Source organism: Belonocnema kinseyi, chromosome 5, assembly GCF_010883055.1.
Source record: "Belonocnema kinseyi isolate 2016_QV_RU_SX_M_011 chromosome 5, B_treatae_v1, whole genome shotgun sequence".
NCBI classification, from domain to species: domain Eukaryota; kingdom Metazoa; phylum Arthropoda; class Insecta; order Hymenoptera; family Cynipidae; genus Belonocnema; species Belonocnema kinseyi.
In genome coordinates, this window is record NC_046661.1 from 82,886,920 (window position 1) to 82,911,326 (window position 24,407).

At 34.2% G+C, this 24,407-nt stretch overlaps 1 protein-coding gene across 1 annotated transcript in view; it reads right to left on the minus strand.

Annotated features, from left to right (window-relative positions):
- Nucleotides 1-18,144: 18,144 nt before the first annotated feature.
- Nucleotides 18,145-24,407, minus strand: part of LOC117173746 — a 44,030-nt gene continuing 37,767 nt past the window's right edge. Inside the window, exons 2-3 of the mRNA XM_033362386.1 lie at nucleotides 21,986-22,163; nucleotides 18,145-18,397 (exon numbers count right to left, since the gene is read on the minus strand). Of these exons, the coding sequence (XP_033218277.1) occupies nucleotides 18,145-18,397; nucleotides 21,986-22,163 (431 nt within the window). The remainder of the gene's footprint in view (nucleotides 18,398-21,985; nucleotides 22,164-24,407) is intronic.

Genomic DNA, 24,407 nt, shown 5'->3' on the forward strand with positions numbered 1-24,407 from the left:
GCAACAAAATTTAACTTAAGTTTTTTCTGTGATGCCTTACATATTAATTTCATCAGATCCATGTATAAGTCGCTTAAGAGCAACTAAAGAACAAATACACGACGAACTTCTAAAGCGAGTTAGAGTTTTCTTTAAATAATATTCTGTCTATTGCAGCAGCAAAATATAAAAATAGGTTAGGGTTTTAGTGAGTATACAATGAATGGTCACTTTCTTATGAATGAAACTTAGAATTGAGGGTATCACACAAGGGACATGAGTCTTGAATAATTACCTATTATGCATAAGGCATTTCCCCACAGTGCGGATAAAAAAAATTCGATTCAATAAGTTTCTTCTTCCTCTTGAACAAAGTATTCTATACTAACAGTATCTATGAATAAGACACAACCAACTTAACTTAGCTTTTTTAGGCTAGAAGTATTAGGTTTTGCGGGCGTAGAATTTTTGGTATTAGATTTTTTGGGACTGGCCTTCAAATATGTAGACCCTGGATTTTGTAGGTTTATGTTTCATGATTTCAGATTTTGTGAGCTAAGAATAAGTGAGCTTGGTGTTTGACGGTTTGGGTTTTGTGGGCTTGGGATATGTCGGGCTGGGTTTTGTGGGTTTGGATTATGTGTAATTGGAATTTGTGGTCTTAGGATATGTGGAGTTGGGTTTTGTGGGCTTGAGGTATGTGAGCTTGGGAATTCTGAAATTAGGTTTTGTGGGATAGGGTTTTGTAGGCTAAGGATTTTGTGGAATTACATTTTGTGGATTTGGGTTTTGTGGACTTAGGATATATGGACTTGTAGTTTGTAGTATGTTGTCTGCAATGAAGGAAGGAAAGCAATAAGGAATAAAAAGATATACCCTTCTATATATGTATTTACAAAATAAAAATTTTGTCTTCTTTGAAGGTGTATAGTACGCCGTAACGCAGAAAAGCTTTAGACAAATGAATATTAATTTTCAATTAAACATCCTGTTTTGAGATATTATGATATGATGCTAATAAACCAGTGAATTGAATGGTATCTGCTTTTTTTAATTTTTTAGGAGCAACTTTTCGACAAGAAAATTTACACGTGGTATATGGATTAAAGTTCTCATATGAAGAGAAAATACATACTCTCAAATTGAGACGAAATCATTAGATTTTTCATTTGTACATTCACAGAAAGAAAATGATTATAAGCCTCTAAAATTGGTTTTAAAAAATCAATGAGTTTTAAATGATTATATACAAACTTTTATAGGCAAACAAATGCAAATACTAAGAAAATATATCTACATCCAAACTTTTTCCTTATTTTTAAATTTTAAAGCAACTAATAATTGCAAGGTTTAATACATAATTTCTCTAATAGAACTATCACTTTAGCTAAATTATTATTCGCGCAAAAATTAAACATAAATTAAAGAAATATAAATAAAACATACATTTTTGATAGAAGGCGTAGTTTTTGTTTCAAGCGTAAAAAATGAAATTGAAAATAAAAAGTAAAATTTTTCGGACGAACGACATAAGCTGCAAAAAATATGAATATTAAAAAACTGTGTATTCCAAAAAGATCTACCAATTTGTTATTAATCAGTTTCTGATGAGAGCGTAGTTTTTGTTTCAACTTTGCAATTTAATAACATAACATTTTTTTGTGAACAACGTGAAAAATTGTGAAATTGTTTTTTTATAGGATGCGCATATTTTTGAGTGATAAGAAGAAGACAATAAAAATACATTTGCTTCAATATCAATGCATATTATGTATTGTAATGATATAAATTGATTGAAATGGTACATTTTTTAGGGTAGCTCAAAATAAAAATTTTTACAAAATAAATAAATATTTGCCAATATAATTAAGCGTGAATCCCAAGATTAGGACCAGAATATAATCTAGCCTCATTTTTTGCCAGAAGCGTAAAAACTGAAATTTTTTAATGAAAAATTTCTTTACAGTGTAACAAAAGAATATTCTGGTGCTTAAAATAAGTTTATATAATATCACTTCTAATCGTTACCTTATAGATTAGAGGCGTCACGCCCGACCTTCTGAGATATTTACATTTCATCAGATTCTCCGTGTAGCACGTACATTTAATTAAGTGGCTGGAAGCTCTACTTTTTCGAATGTTGCACATTTTTTTCTCTTTCGTTGATAAAATATCTGTACTTTCAGTTGTATAATACTTAATAAAATAAATTCTTCCTAATGAAAGTAGTTTTTGTTTATTATTATTATTATTTTAAACAGTAGGGCATACCTACCTACCTTCTCCTTCACTGAAATCACCTAAATTTCCTGGGAAGCAGTCAAGATATAAATCTAAAAAATGCAATTTCTGATTCATTAAAGAACCGAGTTTTTTTGGTAATTTTTCACCAGTTCAGCAACTCTTTCTTTGTAATTTTCAATTTTGTGATTGTCAAGCAAATTCTTCACCACACACTTGAAGCTCAGCCATAATTTTTTTCACGTTGAGGCATTTTAGTTAAAAAGTCTTGTCTTTCAAAATCTTGCAAATCTGAGGAATATCAAAAACAAACACCTATAATTTTGCTTCTGTCACGTTTGGGAACTTTTTTTCTGGATACAGGTAGCATGTTCCCTCTTTATTTAGAGCCTTCACCCATTGTTTCATGAGGCCTAATTTAATTTGAAGTGTTGAGAGAAGAACTTTAGAAAAATCAACTAATGGTTCTATCATGGCATTCTTAGACCCCGGTTCTAAAGATGTTCTTCTCGGCCAAGATTTTTTATTGTCACGGTTAGTCCGATCTCTACTATCCCATTCGCAAAGAAAGCACGGATATTTTGTGTTTCCTTTTTGTTGTACCCGATAATACTGTAATTATTTTTATATCCCCACAAATTTTCCAATTGTGTTCCGAATACTTGATTTTTTCGAGTGCTGTTTTAAGAGTTGGGTATTTCATCTTAATCGAGTGGGCGAGAGGAATAGAGGCATATTTATTATCCTGTAAGAAAATCTATGGTAAATTTCCCGTACATGCATTGGAAGTAACTGAGCCATACACGTATTGAAATTTTTCTATACACCGGTATGGGAAAATAGTTATACGGGTATGGAACTTTTTCCACACCGGGTTAGTATTTTTCCTATACTTGGTTATGGGAAAAATGCCAATTGGCCCATACATTCATTGTATTTTTCCCATAACCTAACGCGGGAAGAATGACAGTTTTATTATACGTTGGTTGTATTTTCCCCATTCCTACTTTGTATTTTCCCATACAACAATTAAATGCCAATAGTAAATTATTTGTTTCGTAATCTTAAAATGTTTTATTAAAATAATCGATAACTATGCTAAGGCTAAATTACATTGAAAAATGTCTAATTTCACTGAATCTTATTCCACTCTTATTCCACACTAAAAGTGTGTGCTAAAACTATTTTGAATTAGACGCTTGACGCCATCATTGTATTATATTCTAGTCCTTCTCCTCCATTCGCCGTGGTTACAGCACATGCGCGCTTCACTCTGCTGCGCATTCTGCAGCCGCGCATCAATGTTGCATACATGACTGGAAGTTTTCCCATACCAGTTTATAGGATTTTTCACGTGTATTTGAAATTTACAAGTGAACAACGGAACATTTCCATGCTTGTATGGGATATTCAAAAGTATGGAAAAAATGCCATACTTTAGTACCGGGAAAATTACGATTATTTTCTACGGTGTTAGGATTATGTAATAACACAGCTTTTGAGCTTTTATTTGAAAAAATGTATATAGAATCTTCACTTATCAGTTTTGTAACATCCAGATTTTATTTTATTGATCAATCCATTAACTTTTTTACTATAGACAAATGAATGTTTTTCATCTTGAGAAAAATATTCTAGATATTATTTTTCTCGTTGTCTATAAAAAGATGCGCTCATTCTAGTTGCTCCTGCAACAATATTTTTTAACCACGATATTCGGTATTCTGCTTCATCTTTTGGCAAAACTAAATCTGGTAGAAGATCCTTTACTTTTTCCTGAGAAATTTCCTTCGACTTTTCCTTTACATTATACGGACTATAGGCAAAATTATAATTTGAGGCACTATCGCTATCAGTCTCACTTTCGATTTCACTTTCAAATTCGTTTATTAAACGTTTGTCCATCTCAATTGTTTTTTTAGATGACATTTTTTACTCTCCGCAGCATCAAATGACAAGAAATACATATTTTCTTTGGACCCCAACAACATTCTTGATAAGAAATTTTGAAACCAAAGAGTTGTCGATACATATATTTGATACTCTGACTTAAGTTCTGGCGGTTTTTGGCTATTTCATATCCACTGCAAACAAAACAGAACTCTTCACTAAACCTGTAGCGTAGACATTCCCAGACGGAAAATCGAATTCTTTATTCATCCATGTTATAATCGTAGCATGACCCTCGAAATTAGTTTGAAAGGAATTGAAAAAGAATTCGGGCGAACACGTCATGAATAATCTTTCAAGTTCCAGCCTATTCGTGAAGAATTCTTTTCCAATTCATTTATTGCTTCTTGTGACCAATACATGAATATAGCACGTAATGAAATTGAATACATAATGAATGAAAACAGTCTTTGTAAGTACGTTAACGCGATGGTCATTGAATTATTTTTTAATTCAGTTTTAATATCGAAGAAGTCTCGAAACCGATTTTTCGCAAAAAAATTAATCTTTTGTATTATTATATTATTACTTTATACTTTAATATTTGTTTCAAGACATTTTACAGGCTTTAAAGAATTCAAGAACATCATTTATATTTTAAAATTACTTTAAAATTTTAAATCTCATTTAAATTCTACTCAAATTCCTTTAAAATTTTTCAAAATTACTTAAAATCTATGAGCAATGATTCGATTTCTTTTCAATATAAAAAAAGTCCGATCGGTTAGATTTAAATGCGCGTTCCTCACAATGCCACCCAATAAAGACCAAAGTACTTTCATAAATACCTGAAAGACTTCAAATTTTTTATAATAAATTTCATTTTTAATAAAATTGCAAAAATATTGATTTTATGAAGTTTTTCCACCTTGCAAATGTAATGTCCAAGCATCCATTACAAAAAATAAAGAAATAGAGCAAAGTAAAGTTTTTGTACGAAAATCGGCCTATGTAAAGGACTCCTGATCAACGTGAGAGACAAAAGTTATCTGCGTCTCGTTTTCAATATTTCGCTGCCGCAATTACAGTCAAATTAAATAAAATGGATATAACACTGCACAATTTAATAACCGATGCAGATTTAGCGGATCATTCATTTGTTACCTGCTTGAAATAAGACTCTACTTCTAAAAATATTTTTGTCCTCAATTCTTTTAATATTATATGATATTTAAATCGCTCGATTGTAACGTATTAAAAGTCAATTCTTAGAGCGTTGATTAGGAGTTTCAAATAAATAATACGGATTCTCATATAGAATGTCAAAAGATCGAAATAGGAATACTTTGATAATTCTGTTACGAAGTTCCATTTCAATGATTTTGGGATACTTGATTAAATACTTAAAGAAATTGACTTCTTTTTTCTTCATTCGTTTGACATGAAAATTAAATTACAAAAGGATTCGCCGAGAGTTCGTCATTTATTCATTTGAGTTTCTTTATGAATTAATTTGAGCGGTCGTAAAATGTTCAATTTCGAAATACTTTAGAAGCTCATTAGAGATTCTTTAAGAATACTTGTACGAACTCAAAGTTAGTTAAAAATGGATAAATATAATTGTTTTTATATTAATTATCAATGATTTACGAATTCAATGACGTAATTCATATTGTACTCGGACTTCAGAACTAATTGAGGGTTATTTCTGAATAGGCTTGTCGTCTGGGGTTGTTACCCCCAAAATATTAAAAAATAGAAAAAAAATTCCAAAAAATTCCCTAAAATTCAGAACTAAAATTTTATGCTTCAGAATGGGTCCATCTGATGTCTAAAGACACTAAAAAAAGTTTCATCTCCCTATCTCATCCGGGACACCCCATTTTCAACCCCCAAAATATTGAAAAATCGAAAAAAAATTCCAAAAAAATCCCTAAAATCCAGACTTGAAATGTTATGCATCAGAGTGTTTCCATTCGATATCCAAAGACACTAAAAAAAGTTTCATTACCCTGTCTCATCCGAAACAACCCGTTTACAACCCCCAAAATATTGAAAGATAGAAAAAAATTCCAAAAAATTCCCTAAAATCCAGACCTGAAATGTTATGCATCACATTGGATAAAATCCAAAAAAGATCTACAAATTTGTTTCTAATTATTTTTTGACAGGTCGTACAGCTTTTTTTCATTGTAAAAAACAACATTAAAAGAGAAGAAATTAAATTTCTGGAATATCGACCCAAGATGCAATGAAATGTTTAATCAAAAAATCGTTTATCTGAATTGAAGATACAGAAATCTGCTCTTGACCTTTTTCTGATAAGAGGTGCACTGTTTTAACTTATAAAAACAAGACAATGAAAATACGCATATTTCAATCACAATGCAGATTATTAATATTAATAATATACATTTATTGAAATGATACATTATAAAGGGTAACTGCGAGTAAAGAATTATGCTAAACAAGCGATAAATATTACAGTGATCATGAAAAATAAAATTTGTAATTTATCCTGCAATTGCTGAATAAGCATTCCCGGATCGAGTTATATGCATAAATCAATTTAATTTACATTAAGCATAATAGACTTGAACATAATATAGAAATGTCCGTTTTCCCACACATTTTAATCGATTGGGTAGCTCGAAATACGTGATTAGAATGAATTTGTTAAAGCCGAAACAGTTTTAACAAATAGAATTCGTAATCAGGAAACCACAGTTGAATATGGTTTGTTCTATAATTTTAAAAGGTATTCACACAAATCTGGGAGAAGTATAAGGACGAAGTGCGGAGCGCGAGGTAAATACTTATCGACCTGCATATTATTCAGAGGCATAAAAGTCTTCACTTTTAAGAGAGGTCTTGCAAAGACAATACTATATATTAGTTTAAAATTCTCTCACTCGAACAAATTATGTAGATGTGGGTGTCTAACACAAGGCTTTAGATTCTCCACTTTATAATTCTTCATAATTGTACGGGTGGCACCTATTTTACATTCACTGATTTCTTCTTTGGTTAGTGGGGTGACTCTGCCGGTTTGCATATTTATTTTTACCCGTCTTTTAAACCTAGGAGCATGTTTGTATATTCCAGCAAGGACATTATAACTCTCCAATAGTGCATAGATATCACCGTCGGATGTTGATAATATAATTTGTTCGCGAGTTGGGACAGATATAAAGGCATTTGGTGCTCTTCTTATTTTCAAATGATCATCAGCAGGAAAAGTGTATCTTCGGAATTCGAAAATCCGTTGCGGATTGTTATTGGAAATAAGCCGAATAAATGCAAGTTGTTCAATTCCACATCCAAATCCGTCGGAGGAGGGAAGCCTTGTCGCAGGAGAAATCGACCTGGAAGGAGGATAAGGCTCTCTAGGAGGCGACCTGGACCGGGCACGAACAAAAGGCTCGGCAGTAGATAGAGACCTTTCAGTTGAATTATTTCTTTCAGAAGCATGAGAAGATTCGATACGAGGATCACCAAGCCTAAGGCCGTCATTAGGGAAAAGATCAAACTGTGAACTTAAGTCTGAAAAAGAAAAAGAGGATTTTAGGGAAGTATTTCAATCCTCAATAGAACTACTGTACTAGTTAGTTCTAGTCAGGATCCTTCAAACTTAATTTATGCACTGTTAGAAGCAGGGGCGAACCCAGAAAAATATTTCGGGGGAAAGGGGGGGGTTGAATATATATATATATAGATTGTGACGTGATATAATGTATCACACCCAAATTAACTCAATGATTACGCCCATTCGACTTGGTTAAGAATATAATTTATTTTGGTGAGCCGTACCTGGGACGGCCTATTGGCGTAAATATCCTCTTGAGGTCTAGGTATTGTAAGAGACCATCTGACCCGTCACCAAACTTGGGGGGGGGGGGTGTATTGTAAACTTAATAATAAAACACCATTACTAACCACGTCGAACTTTTTGTTTATTTTTGTTCACTAGATATCCTTCGGGCCGGCGCACAGTGTGGAAAAAATCACCTTTTTTGGTTAAAAATCGACTGACAGTGCAATTCTTAACAGATTTTGATTTTTTTTAAATGACCATAAGGCTTCCAGTTATAACAAGTAACTGCGGACATTTTAATTCGACTAGACGTAAATGTATTATTTAACAACAAAGTTACAACTTTTTGTTGCTAAACTTTTCCGTGATACCATATTTTCTAAGACTTCCAAATTCATTAAAAAAGGTCATAAATCAATTCAATAAGTAACTGAAACTAATTTTCAGTGGATTAGAGTAACTACCAAAGACACCTTGCTGTAATATTGTTTATAGCCATTCGTGTTTCAGTGAGTGAAAATCGAGCTAACTTATTGGAGATTGTGATACTCTCAGCCATTTTTGACTTATGTGGACCTGAAAAGGGCCGTTTTCAGGTTGGTATTCGTGCTTCAGTAAGTAAGAATCGAGCTCACTCATTGAAGATTGTGATACTTTCAGCCATTTTTGACTCATGTGGCCCTGAAAAGTGCCGTTTTTAGGTAGGCATTTATGCATTAGTAAGTAAGAATCGAGCTCACTCCTTGGAGATTGTCATGCTTTCAGCCATTTCTGACAGAGGTTTCATCTTCCTGGATTCTACTTTTCTATAACTGCTTATCAAAGGATCCGAATGGAACAGAAGATGATGAAAAACATCTAGGTTCGTCATTTGTCTGTCAGACATTCTGCTGTTATTAGCTCTAACTTTTCTAAAGATCTTATTGTTTCCCTCTTGCGACTCTTCTAAATATCAACCAATTGGTAGCTCAAAAGATTGAATTATATCACTTCCGTGAATAAGCGGCTTATGTACTGATGGTGGCATTTTATACCCAGGATACAGATTTATGCAAAGATCAGCGGTTTTCAAACAGTAAGTCTTCAATTTCGCATAATTAACGATCCTTCCGCACGTTTTAACGTGTAATATATCGTAGGATCTGGTGATCAGATCTTGAGTCGAACCGGTTATTTTAGCAACCGATTTAGCTTTTCCCAAAAAGGAACGGGCAACATTTCCGGTATTTGTTGTTCCATAACCCTGCTTTACCACATCAACTGTTAAACCCAGTTTGGATCTTAATTGTATCTGAATACGTTCCTTTCTTGATTTTTTCATTTCCTTTTCTTCCTTTTTTCTTGCAGAAAACTTTTTAAAATCCATATTGTAGGAAACATGTAACAAATATTCCAGAACACGAATCCAGGCATGTCACGTCGAGAGACCAAATTTATAATGTGCCTCATTGCATGGAATTTTAGCTACATATGGTAAGTTGTTAAGATGTTTTGATCCAATTCCGCAAATATTACAGCGAGAAGATGCTTTCTGTCCAGTTAGAATATTACATACCTTGCCATCAATCATCGTACACTTCAAGTCAAAGCTGATATCAAAATTCATTCCGCTGACACCAATTGAATAGGTACGAACTTTATCCAGCAGCTTTATGTGATATTTGTACACTTTCTGTACAAGAGAATCAGTTCCTTTAAGAAAATTAAATTTAATTGTCCTACAGAAATTGGCAGATGAAGGTGTTTTGTTCGTCTAAATAATATCATCATCTGCTTTTAATTGAAGAGGGAAGAAGGAAATCAAAAAGAAAGATTTATCCGTGAAAAGGCTATTGTGATAGCTGATGTTTTCTTCACTGTCAGAATCACTGCTGTTATAAGATTCATCGTTTGCATCCAGATCATCACTCTTCTTTGACCACTTTTGTCGTGTCATCTGATGCGCAGAAGCACCGTCTATACCCCACTTTCCAAAGAGCACTAGTTTTTTACCAAAAAGATTAGCGAGATCATCTTTTTCCATTTGCAACAAGATTCGCTTAACTGTATGGCCCAGTAAACTTATGAAATGGACACCTGCTCCTAAATTATATGTCTCTATATGTTTACCGTTTCCTGGATAACAAGCTTTTTTCGCTTCGCAGATCTTTAAATACGGCGCATATGAATCATTTTTGATCAATGAAAGTGCTTCGGATAATTCTTCCTTGCTATAATTTGAAGCAATATCTTGGACGCACCTTTTCTTCGTCTTTTCGGATCCATCTTCAAATGATAATTGTGGTCTTCCTCTTTTTAGAAAATTAGTTAAACCTCTTGTTTGGATAGGTGGACAAGGAAAAGGTACCTTGAACTCTGCTTCTAAGAATGCAGCATGATTTTGAACAAACAATGCTTTGTTCCTATAGACACTTTTCCATTTTCTCCTATACAAAGGCAGAAAAGAGTCACCAATTTTTTTCTTATAACCATTAACTGACTTTCATCAAAAGAAGACGTAGAATTAATATTATCCAAAATAAAATATACTTTGTTACATTTTGATTGTAGATCGCTATTCTAAATGATATCACATAAGTGCTGATTTTTTATTCTGTATTCCATGTTAAAAAATACTTCGAAGGATTTCCTCAATATCTCTGTAGAAACACGGAGTCTATTTGTGAACGTCTTCCATGAAGCAAAATAAAACAAATGCAGAAAAACAAATCAACAAAAACTTGAAGTTGCTCCTGCCACATTCAACTGTTTTTAGGTATAGTTGATACCAAAAACAATTTATTTGTAGCTGCAGCAACTTCAAGTCGTTCCTGATTTTGTATGCTTCATTTGTCTTATTTTATTTTGAGAAAGATTTATTTGCAAACAGTCTTTGCCAAGACATTTTCAGTTCATTCTGAAAAAAAATCTAGCCATTTTTCATTGATTCCGCAAAAAAAAATCAGAGCTATTCATGAAAAAATGGTCAAAATGTGCATTTGTGTATAAAAATTGTTTAAAGAATTGGCAATTATTATCTATTCCTAACTTATTGTAAGCGCACATCATTATCTTTGATACTTTATACAAAAACTATGGGTTAAAATTATCTAATCATTGCGAAGCACGATAAAATGACTTTTGTGAATTAATTTGTTTATAACATTATTAACAATTTTTGTAGTTAATTATGTCGAATTAAAATATCCGCAGGTACTTGTTATAAGTGGAAGCCTTACGGTCATTTCTAAAAAAAAAAACATCAAAATCCGTTAAAAATTGCACTGTCAGTCGATTTTTGTCCAAAAAAGGTGCTTTTTTCCCACTGTGCGACGGGCCCTACCCCTACAATACGTCACCCACACACACAGACACACACACACGACATTTAAGATTCACGACTAGGCAGTCGTGAACCGTTAATTCACACTTGACACCTCCACATCACATTGACAGGAGGAAAACACGGCTACATAGAAACTCTATACAGGCTGTTAGTGCGAACTGTCAAAACACTAGCAGCCGATGTCTTAAAGCGCGCACTACGTATAGTAGGTGCGCCGGACTAAGTGTCGCGTCGCTCATCTGGCGCATGTGAGTGAAGTGGCGAGGCAACATGGTGATCCATGTGAAACACTCAAATGTGACTTAGAGGGGGAACCAGGGGGAATGGCTATCCACTATGGAACACTCAAATTTAAGTGTACCTTCACACGTTTAGTTGCGTAATATAGTCGGCAGTCTAGGTGTATAATCTATAGCCTAGGCGCAAATTTTGTACTCGGCGTCGTCAATTCTCACTCTACTACCTATAAATAAAAGGCCTTGGGAAGACGTAATACTGAAAGCCAAGTCATTCTCATGAAATAATCTCGTTTAGGCGTAGGGCCTAAAAGTTTGAAAAATCTAACAGCAAGAAAAGATATGTCTTTTTGTCTCGTCTTCTGTATATTTAAGTGCAGGGATTCAGTGTAGTGGTGACGTGATTTCTAAATACTAAATCTGGAAAGTGCTCTTCTTTAAAATGGGCTTGGTTGAAATTGTCGTTAAGTGTTCAATATAGGCAAGTACAATCGTCCAAGATGGCGGCAACCTTCCATGACCTTTCTTGTCAAGAATGGAGCGCCATGTTAGAAGGTCGTTAGAATACAGTGAAACCTCGATAATTCGAACCTCTATAATTCGAATTTCTAGATAATACTAAGAAAATTGTATGCCCCGCCGTGATGATAACCTATATAATTCGAAGTACAGCAATGACTAAGTAACAACTCCGACGAACTCAAATTTATAACTTATGCGGATGCATGTGATTGGTCCGTTGCGAGTGGTGGGAGTTGGCGTATGTAACAAGGGTGGGGCTGCTAATGTAAATGAAGATTGTGTGCTTGTGTAGTTCAATGTTGATAGGACTTAGACCGTAACAATTTCGAGAGTATGGAGAAGATCAAGTATACAACATTATCATTGAGTGAGAAAGTAAAACTCATTCGATGTGTCGAGATAGGAGTTAAAAGGAAGAAGAACATTGCTGCAGATTTCAAGATTCCCGCCAACTCTCTGACTTCCATCATCAAGAGCAAGGAGAAGATTTTGGCTGCTGGTGAAAATTCTCATTTCCAACCGGGTCGGAAACGCATGAAGACATCAAAGCTAGCTCTGGGTGTTTAGAAAAGTTTAAGAATAGGAATGGAATAATCTATATGACATTAAATGGCGAATGTGCTTCTGTTTCGGAAGAAGACTGCGAAAAGTTTTTCACCGACATTTTGCCTAGCTTGATAGAAGTTTATGCAATAGAAGATATCTTCAATGCAGATGAAACAGGTCTTTTTTTCAAATGTTTACCAGATAAAACTCTGACATTTAAGGGCGACAGGGTTTCAAAGAGAAAATCGAAAAGTTCTCCTACTTGTGGATAATTGTCCGGCTCATCCGAAAGTCTTAATTCAAACTTTGAAAGCCATAAAAGTGGTTCACTTATCACCAAATTTAACTGCCAAATTGCAACCAATGGATCAAGGAATCATTAAGAACCTTAAAGTGAATTACCGGCGAAGAATTATAAAAAGATTGCTCAAGACTTCGGATGAGAAAATGGAGTTGAATGATTTGAATTTATTGGATGCTATTTTCGACTTAAACAAAGCTTAGGCTGATGTCACTAGTAATACAATTGCGAATTGCTTTCGGAAGGCTGGCTTCGTGAAAACTGTCGTTGAAAATATTGCAACGCAAAACGAGACGAAACTTTATCAGATAGTACGTCTGAAGAGTGGGATAACCTACAAAGAATGTTGGGCTTCACAGAAGTAACTTTTGAAAATTTCATTGAATGTGACACTAATGTCATTATTGCTAGTGAACCTACAGATAGTGAGATATTGGATAGCATAAAGTCACAAGAACCTTCAAAATCTGATGACGAGAATGATGCCGAGGATCAGGATGTGGCACCATCAACAAAATTGAGAGATGCTGAGGTTGGTTTAACAATTGCTCGCAGGTTTCTTTCTGAACAAAGTGATGTGCCGAAAACAATCTTTGTTGTTTTAGACATGGTTGAAAACTTCTGCCAGAGAAAGAGTTGCATCAAACAGAAAAAAATTACTGACTTTATTAAATAATCTGCTATTTTAAAAATACCAAACGGCCTTTTTAGGGCCAACAAATTATTTTTACGTTGAATAACTCATTATTAATTTCAAACTTCTCCATAACTGACATCAACATAATTGCATATTACCAAATTCTCCCAATCCCTGATTCTTCTGAGCCTATCAAAATTTTAACGTTTGATTATTACTTTTTTGGCATTATAATATTAACTGAAAAACATTTTCAAACTGCCTGCATCGAATGTATTTTAAGGGAAATTCATAATACGTTATCTAGGACGTATAATAAACGCATAAACGAATTATGTGCGTTTTTACTTTTATGTTCAATAATTCGAATTTTCGATAATTCGAAGTTTTTCTCGGCCCCGAAGCACTTCGAATTATCGAGGTTTTACTGTATTAGAAAATAAATTGGGAGTATGAACTTCGGTTAGAGTAGCGGGAAGCTCACGTGTGTACGACAGTCCAATATGGTGGTAACCTCAAATGACTCTACGGGTCAATCATGGACCACTATATTGGAAGGTCGTGAATTAATTGACTAAGCTCAATTGTGTACAACAATCCAATATGGTGGTAACCTCACTTGACTCCGCAGGTCATTCATGGACCACCATGTTGGAATTTCGATAAATAGTGGCGAAAAGGCTATACTGATTGATTTTAATACAATGTGTAGTGTTAGGAAAACATGCTAATTAATCAGAATTGCATATAACCAGTATTTTCTTTTGCGGGCTTATTTGAGTATTGTCAGGCATCTAATGCCATTTAAATAAATCAGCTAGTGGGGAGTGAAATAATAATGAGTAGGAATCATTAAAAATCATCTTAGTATCCTTTTGATCATTTAGGGGTGTTCATTAATTTGATAAACGATCTGGCGCCCCTAAGGCATTTTAGTAATCCTTATTATTTTAAAAACATTGATGATTGCCCTAGCAAGAGCCAATAACCTGGTAGGCCTAAAAATTAAAATAGTTATTCGCCAGAACTCAGCTAATATTTAAGGGGAATTTATAAATTTGTTGATTGACTGAAATTCTGGCCAATAATAAAATTAATAAAAAGACAAGGTTATAAGCTGTATATCCCATGCATAGCTTAGCGCCGTCGGCCTCCAATACGAAAGGCCAAAAGTTACGGGGGGGGGGGGGCGAAACCCCCTAAACACTTCCCCTGGATTCGCAACTGGTTACAAGTTTCCATTCTTTGTGAATAGAAAAATTATCTAGTCGAGGTAGGCTCCAATTTTGTATTAAACAAGGTTTAACTTAGTCCTTGATTATAGAAAAATAAGCCGTTTCTTTAATATTTCCAATTTGAACAAAAATAACAATATTTACAATACAAATATTTAAGAAACAGTTAGAAATTAAATTTTGAGAGTTTTTACGACGCGACGCATCGCTTCTTTCAAATTTAATTTGCAGATAATCGCATAAAAGATCAGATCATTAAAGTAATTCGATAAGTAGATTTAAAAACTCAATTATTAAAAAAAGAGAATTTAGATTCTAAAAAATGTACTAAAATGTGCTAGACAGCCAAATTTTTTATTTATCTTTGTGTTTTAAGATGTTATAATAACGCTAATAGACCAGTGACTTCAAGTAGTTGCTTCTTTTAATCGTTTAGGACCAGTGTTTCTAAAAGAAAATTTACACGTGCCATATGGAAGTAAAACTTGACATATTTTCAAAACTATAAATATATTACATTCTCATCAGAGAAGGTATTAGATGTGTGTAAGATTAGACACTCCCGTTTTTGTCAAATGTCCACGTTTTGAGACCCTCTGCACCCGAAGAGCAGGTTTTTATGAATGTGTCCGTCTGTATGCGTGCCTGTCCGTCTGTGAGCATGATAACTATTGAAACAATCTGTCGGCACAAAGGGTAGGTTTTTATATGATTATATTTACCAAAAGAATTGAGGGTGATTCCGAAGGTCAGGACCAGATTATAAACCGGCCTCATTTTTTGCAATTAGAGGAAAAACTGATTAATCTTTTAATGAACAATTTCTTTGATAGTGTAACAATGGAATATTCTGGTACTTAATTGAAGTTTATATAACATCTACTGGTTATCTTATAGATTAAAGACGCCACGCGTATCCTTCTACGATATTTACTTTTCATTGGTGTCAGTTTCAAGAAAAAATGTAGTTACTAAGCTATCGTTAAAACTGATATTCATATTATTTTTAGAAAAGTTAGAGAAACTTAAGACATAATTTTGTCAGCAAAAAAGAGTTACATGTAATAAAAATTTCTGCAATGTCATACGTTGTTTTAGCTTTTCTTTGCAAGTATTAAAAAACGTGACATGGATTTCCTAAACTGAAGCAACAATTTATGCCCATTTTTTCAGTGTTCAACTGTTTATTATTTCTCTCGATAATGAAGCAATTAAATATACTGAAAAGAATAATAATTTAGTTCCATCTAAAAAAACAAGGTTACAAAATTATAAATTCTGTGGTCACCAGTGAGACAAAATAATTTAAATATTTAAATAATTAGAATATGATTTTTTTTTTAAATTATAATTTCAAAGTTATCATATTGAATTTAATAATCCTATCTAATAAAATGTATGGAATAAAATTTTTGAAAATTTCGTAATACTTATTGTTGAATGCCAGATTGGTTGCATACTTTGGTTTGTTCTTTGCAATTTTCTGGAGTTTTCTGATCTCTATTTCCCAATGAGAAATTCATAATCCCTTGAGAATATTAAATGTGGCATCATCAAGACGCCCCTGCAACCACAGCTGGGGCCACAGCATGCGGGACGGTGGCGAGGGTGAGCTGCGAGTTGGTCAGACAGATTCCACTAATGGAATGGAGTGGAACATCAACTGTGCCTGCTAAGGATGCTTGGGTTAGCGTTAGCTATTTTCAGCCAATCATCTCGGCAGAAATACTGTGGGAGAACATTAATTGGGATACCTCAGTGAAAGAGAAATTGGTGGGTCTTTATGGTATAACGAAAGTGCGAAGTTTGAAACGAAAATGGAAAAAGGATTGCAATGAAAATCAGTTACAGGAAGCCGCGTAAAACGGTCAAGCAGGAGCAATTGATGTTCTTCCTCAACCTATTGATGATCCAACCCCACCACATCCTCTAGAGGTGGATGGCCTTATACAACCAGAGGCAGAAGCAGAGGTTCAGTAATCAAAAAAGCGACGAAAATGGATATACCATATGAACAGAGATGTTATGCGCCTTTATATTTTCCAGAAGCAATTTGGACACAGTGTAAGGAGAGAACGTTATAGACTCTCCTTTCTTAAATACCCAGAGCTAGCCAAAAAAATAAATGAGCAGAATCTGGCAGATCAAAAACGCTTAATATCTGTAAACACACTGCTTTCGGCTGTTGAAATAGCTGCTATCAAAATGGAAGTGGAACAGCACCTTCCTATTAATGAACGCGCCTTGAAAGATGTGGAATACGAAGACTTGATTGAAGCTGAAGGCATAGGTGCTAGGGATAATGAACATCATGTACCGGATCCATTAGAACCACATCCGGATATTAATAACGAAGATGCACTGAACATCTTGAATATTTGAGAGTCAGTAGGGTATTGGCAGCAGCTCAGAAGGCCATCAGGACCATGATGAAGTGAGCGACTAAAAATTCGTGGAGTGGCAGATGGTAGCTCCGAGAAAGCATCCAGAGGTGACTGTTGTTACCTCCAACGCTCGTGGCCGCTCCTAATTGTATACCTACATCATCGCAGGAGGTTTAAAGTATCGTATTAAATCAGTTGAATCAACTTATAACATTTTAATCTAATCAGTCTCTTGACTTAGACGGTGGCTATGATGTATAACCGGGTTCATCCGAGTTAACGAATAATAGAATAATAATATATAGTACAAAACATAATATAAATAAAAATTAAGATTTTTTTGAATCATCAATTTCTCAAATGAAAAATTTCAAATAAGTAATTTTATTTGATGACAAAATTTATTTTTGTACATGACGTTCCTAACATTTTGGTATCGCACTACAATTTATAAACATTATGACATTTTTTATTGGATCAGAAAATTCAATTATGGAAAAAATTGGCCAGAACGAAAGACTTCTGGAAAAAAATCAAATTGATTTTTGTTTTAAAATTAATATTAAGACAATATTTGATTCATTTTTTAAGTTTCAGACTACAAAATTTTAAAACGTTTTCAAGAATTTTAAACCCTCTTAGGTGAATAAAACAATTTTCTTGACATTTCTTTTCAAATTTGAAATTATTTCTTTATTTTACAACGTTTGTTTTAAGAGGGCAAGATAAAATGCGTACCATGCTTAGCGTGTGGTTGACTATACAATATTGGTAGACTGCTCACGGAAAGGGTTCAATAGTTCGCCCAAGAACTGAGGATCTACAATCACACTTTGGAATTATCACAGGATGAGGTACTTGGTTGCGCGGAATGTTCAGAATCTGCTTTTGGTTTGTTTGTTCAGCTTGCAGTACAACGGCTTAGGACTCTTTTTGTGATGATGCTTCTCTTCATATCTTCAGACATTTGAATCTTTGTCTGTGGAAAGCAAGCTTCATCTGAATCTTCTTTTTTATACAGGATTCAACAAATTTTAATCTTTGAGCTGTTTTTCTTTAGGCTTTGACAGGTTGTCCTTTGTGGCTTTGAAAGAAATTGTTCTCTGTACTGATAGCTTACCACTGGCCGTGGGACTGAAGATTCCTTTTTGTCTTCCTGTAATGGGAGTGCCACTTGCTTTTGATTTGACATGATTTCTTAATTTCTTTATTCTCTGGAAGGCGATGGCCGCGGATTGAGTGTTTTGAGGAGAGTCCTTTTGTTGAGAACGGGTTCTTGGCAAAATTCTGTGTGATCAGAAGTAAATATCAATCACTAGAGCCTAGCTGAATGTTCCTATGGGATTCAGGCTATCTGTTGCTGGTACTTCTGGGTTTTCAGAGTTCTTTCACATGTCTAACATATTCAGCCTCCCTTTCTTATATTCGAATTTGTACAGGTTGTATTTCAGCCGACGATGCTAATATATTAACCTTGGCCCTGGATTTCCGACTATTTTATCCAGTGGAACTATTCCTTGTCACATGCCAGACTAACCGTTCTTCCGTAGAGATAAGCACGAAAATTCGTTTTTGCGTAAAGTAAGGTCAGACATTCCTGTTCTTCTTTCGTATAGTTTTTCTCATAATTATTCCTGGCATCAAAAACTTACGGCTAGCACTGGAAGGCCATAAACAAACTGTTCGTGGCAACTTTTCAATACTAGTACACTTTTCAATAATTTTACCGCTAATCTAATATCCTGCTAATTAGTTCAAATGAGCAAGTTTAGGAAGGTGCTAAAGTAAGAATTATGTTTGTAATAACAAAATAGAACTGAAAATTTGTATTGTAGATATTTTGTAAATTCAATATTCGTAAAATATTCAAAAAGTGAATGGATCAAGCTAATATTCTTCTAAAGACAATACACTTTTAATGTTGACGGGTTGAAATAGGCAAAAGTATACCAATAATAAACATGCAAATCGATTTTTCATACTTGTGAAACCTTGAAAAAAAGTGAATACATTAACTTCGTATGCTTCTGAAGGCAATATACTTTACCTAGCTTAACCGCTAAACTGATATCATGCTGAAGGGTTAAAACCGTCAAGCTTTTAAATAACAGCCCAACGATAAATCTATTGAAAGAAGATTGTGTTTAAAAACCCAGCAGAAGATTTCCTTGAACAAAGAGTGTTTAATGGGGAATTATAAGCAACGGGCGCACGTAGCAACCAAATTTAGTATTTAAGGGAAAGAACATTTCTTTGTAATTGCCCAAAAAGCTTCCAATACCTGCAGAAGGCATCATCAGAAAACCATTTGTCTAATTTTTTTGACAGTACCCTTCAACTTGACGATAAGATCTACCCCTTTGATTATGACGGTATCTAAATACCAAAGAACACCACAAATGACAAAAGTTATATAACCGTAGAAACAAACATGAACAAGTGGAATATTCTCATAGAAGATAATTCTTACATTCCAAATTTAATTTACTGGATTGATGACTCACAAGTTAAAATTTCTGTAAGTAACGACACTCAAACGTACTTCAGATTAGATGATAAGAAGATAAACTATAAGTTTATCAATGTACTCTTACAACGAGAGGAGCATATAACATACATTACACAGGAGAGATTAAATATTTTATAAAAATTATTAAACGGAAACTTGAGGATTTCACACATAAAAGATAACTAACCGATTTCTGAAATATTACTAAATCACAAACCGACGAATGAGAAAGAAATGCAAAACGATTAAGCAAACTGGAAAAAGACTATGATGAAGAGAAATGTGCCAAATTCGTCTACATCATAACTGAAGATTTTACCAGAAGCAAAGTCCGGAGCATAATTAAATTTCATATAAAGGACCCCTTAATTAACATTGCGGAACGAGTAGGTATCGAAGATTTGTGAAATTTTCTACAACATACGAAGGTGACAGAACACACGCTTTTTCTGTGTGAACGACCTGATAATTAAGTAAATACGAGAAAAGAAGTCTATTGAGGAAAGCACACGGAAAAATTTTCACTTGTCAGTTTGGAGAGTTTGAAGCTATCAAGAGGCTACGCGATCAAAGATCGTGGAAAAATATGGAGAAAGACATAATCGACTTTTTTAAAAAACGTCAAGCATATCAACCCGAATAACTGGCCCGAATTCGTCCCAAGGTTAGAACATTCATTACCGAAACGCCGATTTAGCCAAATAAAAAGTTCGCAATAGACTCTGTACAGGCTAATAGGTTAAAGTCTTTCTATTGATAGCTTGATCGGTTTATTTTGTATTGCAGAAACAGCTTGCAAGGAAGTACAAAGTAATTGAAAATTCTACGACACAATTCGAAAATGTCTTCCTAATCTCTATACTAATTTTTGAGTAACACTAATAAGATAAATAATGAAATGTTACCAGAAGTTGTCACCTATTTAGTTGATTTGTTATATTCTCATATTAATGAGAAGGTATTGGTTTTATCTAAAATGGAGTTTTGCGGATTTCATCAAATCCCAAAGTTTGCAGACCCACTGACTGAGAAAAACTCGATTTTATTTTGGTTATTTTGGATTTTATTTGGTGTCTATCTGTTGTCATTGTCGTCGTCGCCATTGTCGTTGTAGTATGTACTCTGTTGCCTGCAGTCTGTGGTCTGTAGCCTTCAGATACAGTAACTTTCGAAGAAATTATGATATTGAATTTTCCTTTAGCTGATTTTTGAGGGCCTGGAAAGAAAGGAAGAATTCGTTGACCAGCTCTTTTTGACTAAAGATTCTCGTTTCATTTATGAAAAATGCTTTTTTTTTAAAGAATCTATATTCCAGTACAACTAAACGAGATATGAACAAAATGTTAAGAAGAAAAATTGTTAATCCAAAAAAGAGCTACAAATTGGTTCCTAATTATTTTTGATAGGTCGCACAGCTTTTGTTATCATCGTAAAACAACATTAAAAGAGAAGAAATTAAATTTCTGGAAAATCGACCCAAGATAGAATGAAATGTGTATTAAAACAAGAGATAAATATTACCGTGATCATGAAAAATAAAATTTATAATTTAATCTGCAATTTCTGAATAAGCAGTCCTGGACCGAGGTACATGCATAAATCAATTTAATTTACATTAAGTATAATAGACTTGAACATAATATAGAAAAGTCCGCTTTCCGGCAAAATTGTAATAGAGTGCAGAGCACGAGATAAGTGATTAGAATGAGTGCGTTAAAGCCAAAGGAGCTTCCTAATGGTTTATTTTAAAATTTTAACAGGTCTTTGTACAAATGTGGCAGAAGTATATGGACCAAATGCAAAGCACGGTGTAAATTCGTTATCGAGTGCGTATTATATAGAGATATACAAGTCTTTACTTTGAGTAGGGTGTTGCAAAATCACTCAAATATATTAGTTTAAAATTTTCTCATTTGAAAAAATTATGCAGATGTGGGCATCTTACACGAGGATTTAGATGCTCAACTCTATAATTCTTCATAATTGTGCGGTTGGCGCCTATTTTACATTCACTGATTTCTTCTTTAGTTAGTGGGGTAACCTTGCCGCTTTGTATATTTATTCTTACCCGTCTTTTACACTTTAAAGCATGTTTGTATATTCCAGCAAGGACATTAGAACTCTCCAATAGTGCATAAATATCACCGTCGGATGTTGATAATACAATTTGTTCTCGAGTTGGGACAGACGTAAAGGAATTTGGTGTTCTTTTTATTTTTATATGATCATCGGCAGGAAAAGTGTATCTTCGGAATTCAAAAATCTGTTGCGGATTGTTATTGGGAATAAGCCGAATAAATTCAAGTTGTTCAATTCCACATCCAAATCCGTCGGAGGAGGGCAGCCTTGTCGCAGGAGAAATCGACCTGGGAGAATGATGAGACTCTCTAGGAGGCGACCTGGACCGGACACGAACAGAAGGCTCGACAGTAGAGAGAGACCTTTCAGTTGAATTATTTCTTTCAGAAGCATGAGAAGATCCGACAGGATGATCATTAAGCTTAAGGTCGTCATTAGGAAAAAGATCAAACTGTGAACTTAAGTCTGAAAAAGAAAGAGAGGATTTTAGGGAAGTATTTCAATCCTCAATAGAACTACTGTGCTAGTAGGTTCTAGTCAGAATCCCTTAAAATTTAATGTATGCACTGTTAAAAGTGTCCATTCTTTGTGAATAGAAAAATTACCTATACCCTGTTCCCCGAGAGAAGACCCTGCAGAACGAACAATTTGGGTTTTCTTCGCGCAGCCCCTTGTTCAAGTTTTCAAGAAGGCGGGATTTTTCGAGATATTTCAGCCAATCTAAAGTGAAGCTCTTCAACTTGATGAAATTTTTTTCCTAAATTGATTTACGAGACTGACGGACAGTGGGCTTTATGTTTTCTATTACTTTTCTGTTTGTTTATCGACCTCAGTTAGGGTGAACTTACTCCAGCAGGGGTCTGTTGTCCATTGGCAGGTCAAAGTGAGGAAATTTAAAAAAAAATTATATTGAAATTCGCAATTTCAAAATATCATAATCAGCATCTACGAATTTTTCCGATTCTAATGATATATTACATACATAGGAAAGTTCAAAAATTTGAAGAAGTTCAAATGAAGAAAGTTTAGCTCAGTATTCAATTTGATATTGCTTACTTCCCCAATCTGCAAACTTTATGGATAAATTACATATTGTTGGAACTGGAATAATTCGAACATTCTGAATATATTACTTTCAAGTCGGAAATTTCTGAATTTTTTATTTAAAAAAAGAGCTAGTGAATAAAAAAACTCAAATGGCTACCTAGACCCCTGTAACTCCAGATTTACGCGCGGAGAGGTACTCTTCTTTTATGGCTAATATCTCGTAAAAATCATTCAAACTATTTGAAAAAGAAACTCGAGGAAAGTAATGAATATTAAATTGAGACCAAGGGACCAATGAAAAGAGAAATTAAAAAAAACTACGTGTGAAAAAAGGGTAAGGGCACTGCCTCCACCAAAAAGTGACAACCCACATGCGCGTCTGCAAGGTCTTCTCTCAGGGAACAGACTATAGTTCGAGGTAGGCTCCAATCTTGTATTTTAGCCAGGTTTAGCTTAGGGCTTGATTATATAAAAAGATGCCGCTTTTTTAATATTTCCAAGTTGCACACAAATCACAATATTCATAATATAAATATTTAAGAAAGAGTAAGAAATTAAATTTTAAGAGCTTTCACAACGCGACGCAACGCTTTTTTCAAATTTAATTTGCAGATAATCGCATAAAAGATCGGACTATTCGAGTAATTCGATAGGCAGATATAAAAATTCAATTATTAAAAGAAGAGAATTAGAATTTGAAAAAATGTACTAAAGTGTGCTAGGCAGCCAAATTATTATCTAATACGCCGTAACGCAAAAAAAAACTTTAGTGTAAATAAAAATAATTTTTAATTAAATATCCTGTTTTAAGATGTTATAATAATGATGCTCATAGACCAGTAACTTTAAGTAGTTGCTTCTTTTAATGGTTGATGCCCAGTTTTTCTAAAAGAAAATTTACACATGGCATATGAAAGTAAAACTTAACATATTTTCAAAGTTATAGATACGAGGATGAATCAAATATTAACCGGAATTCTTTTTTAATATTTATTTATTTATAAAACAATACAAAAATACTATTGATTATTTTTCTACATAGTCTCCTTCACACTCTACACATTTTTTCCAGCGGTTTGGAAGCTTGTTAATTCCTTGCTCGTAGAAACTTTGAGGTCGAGTGATCAACCAATTGCGCACGAATTCCTCAACATCTTGATCGTTGTCAAATCGCAATTCTCCAAGTGCATCTTTCATGGGCGCAAACAAATGATAGTCACAGGGTGACAAATCTGGGCTGTATTGAGGATGCTCAAGGGTTTTCCAATGCATATCCTCCAGTTTTTGTTTCGTTTCACCCGCCGTATGTGGCCTGGAAAATTCATGAAAAAGGATGACGTTTCTGATGGGGTTACCGCGTCTTTTGCTTCTGTAAGCGGCTTTTGCTGCCTTCAACAGCTGGCAGTAGTAGGCAGCGTTAACCGAACGTCGATCATGTAGGAAATCAATGAGCAACACTCCTCTGTAGTCGAAAAAGACGGTCGCGAGGACCTTACCGGCTGAGAGACGGGTTTTGCCTTTCACAGAACCGGCTTCGTCTTTCCTTCGCTATTCTTTACACGCCATCTTGGACTCGAGAGTGTAATGATGCACCCATGTTTCATCACATGTCACGATATGCTTCAAAAAAGTCTCTCCCTCCCGCTGAAATCGATTCAGATG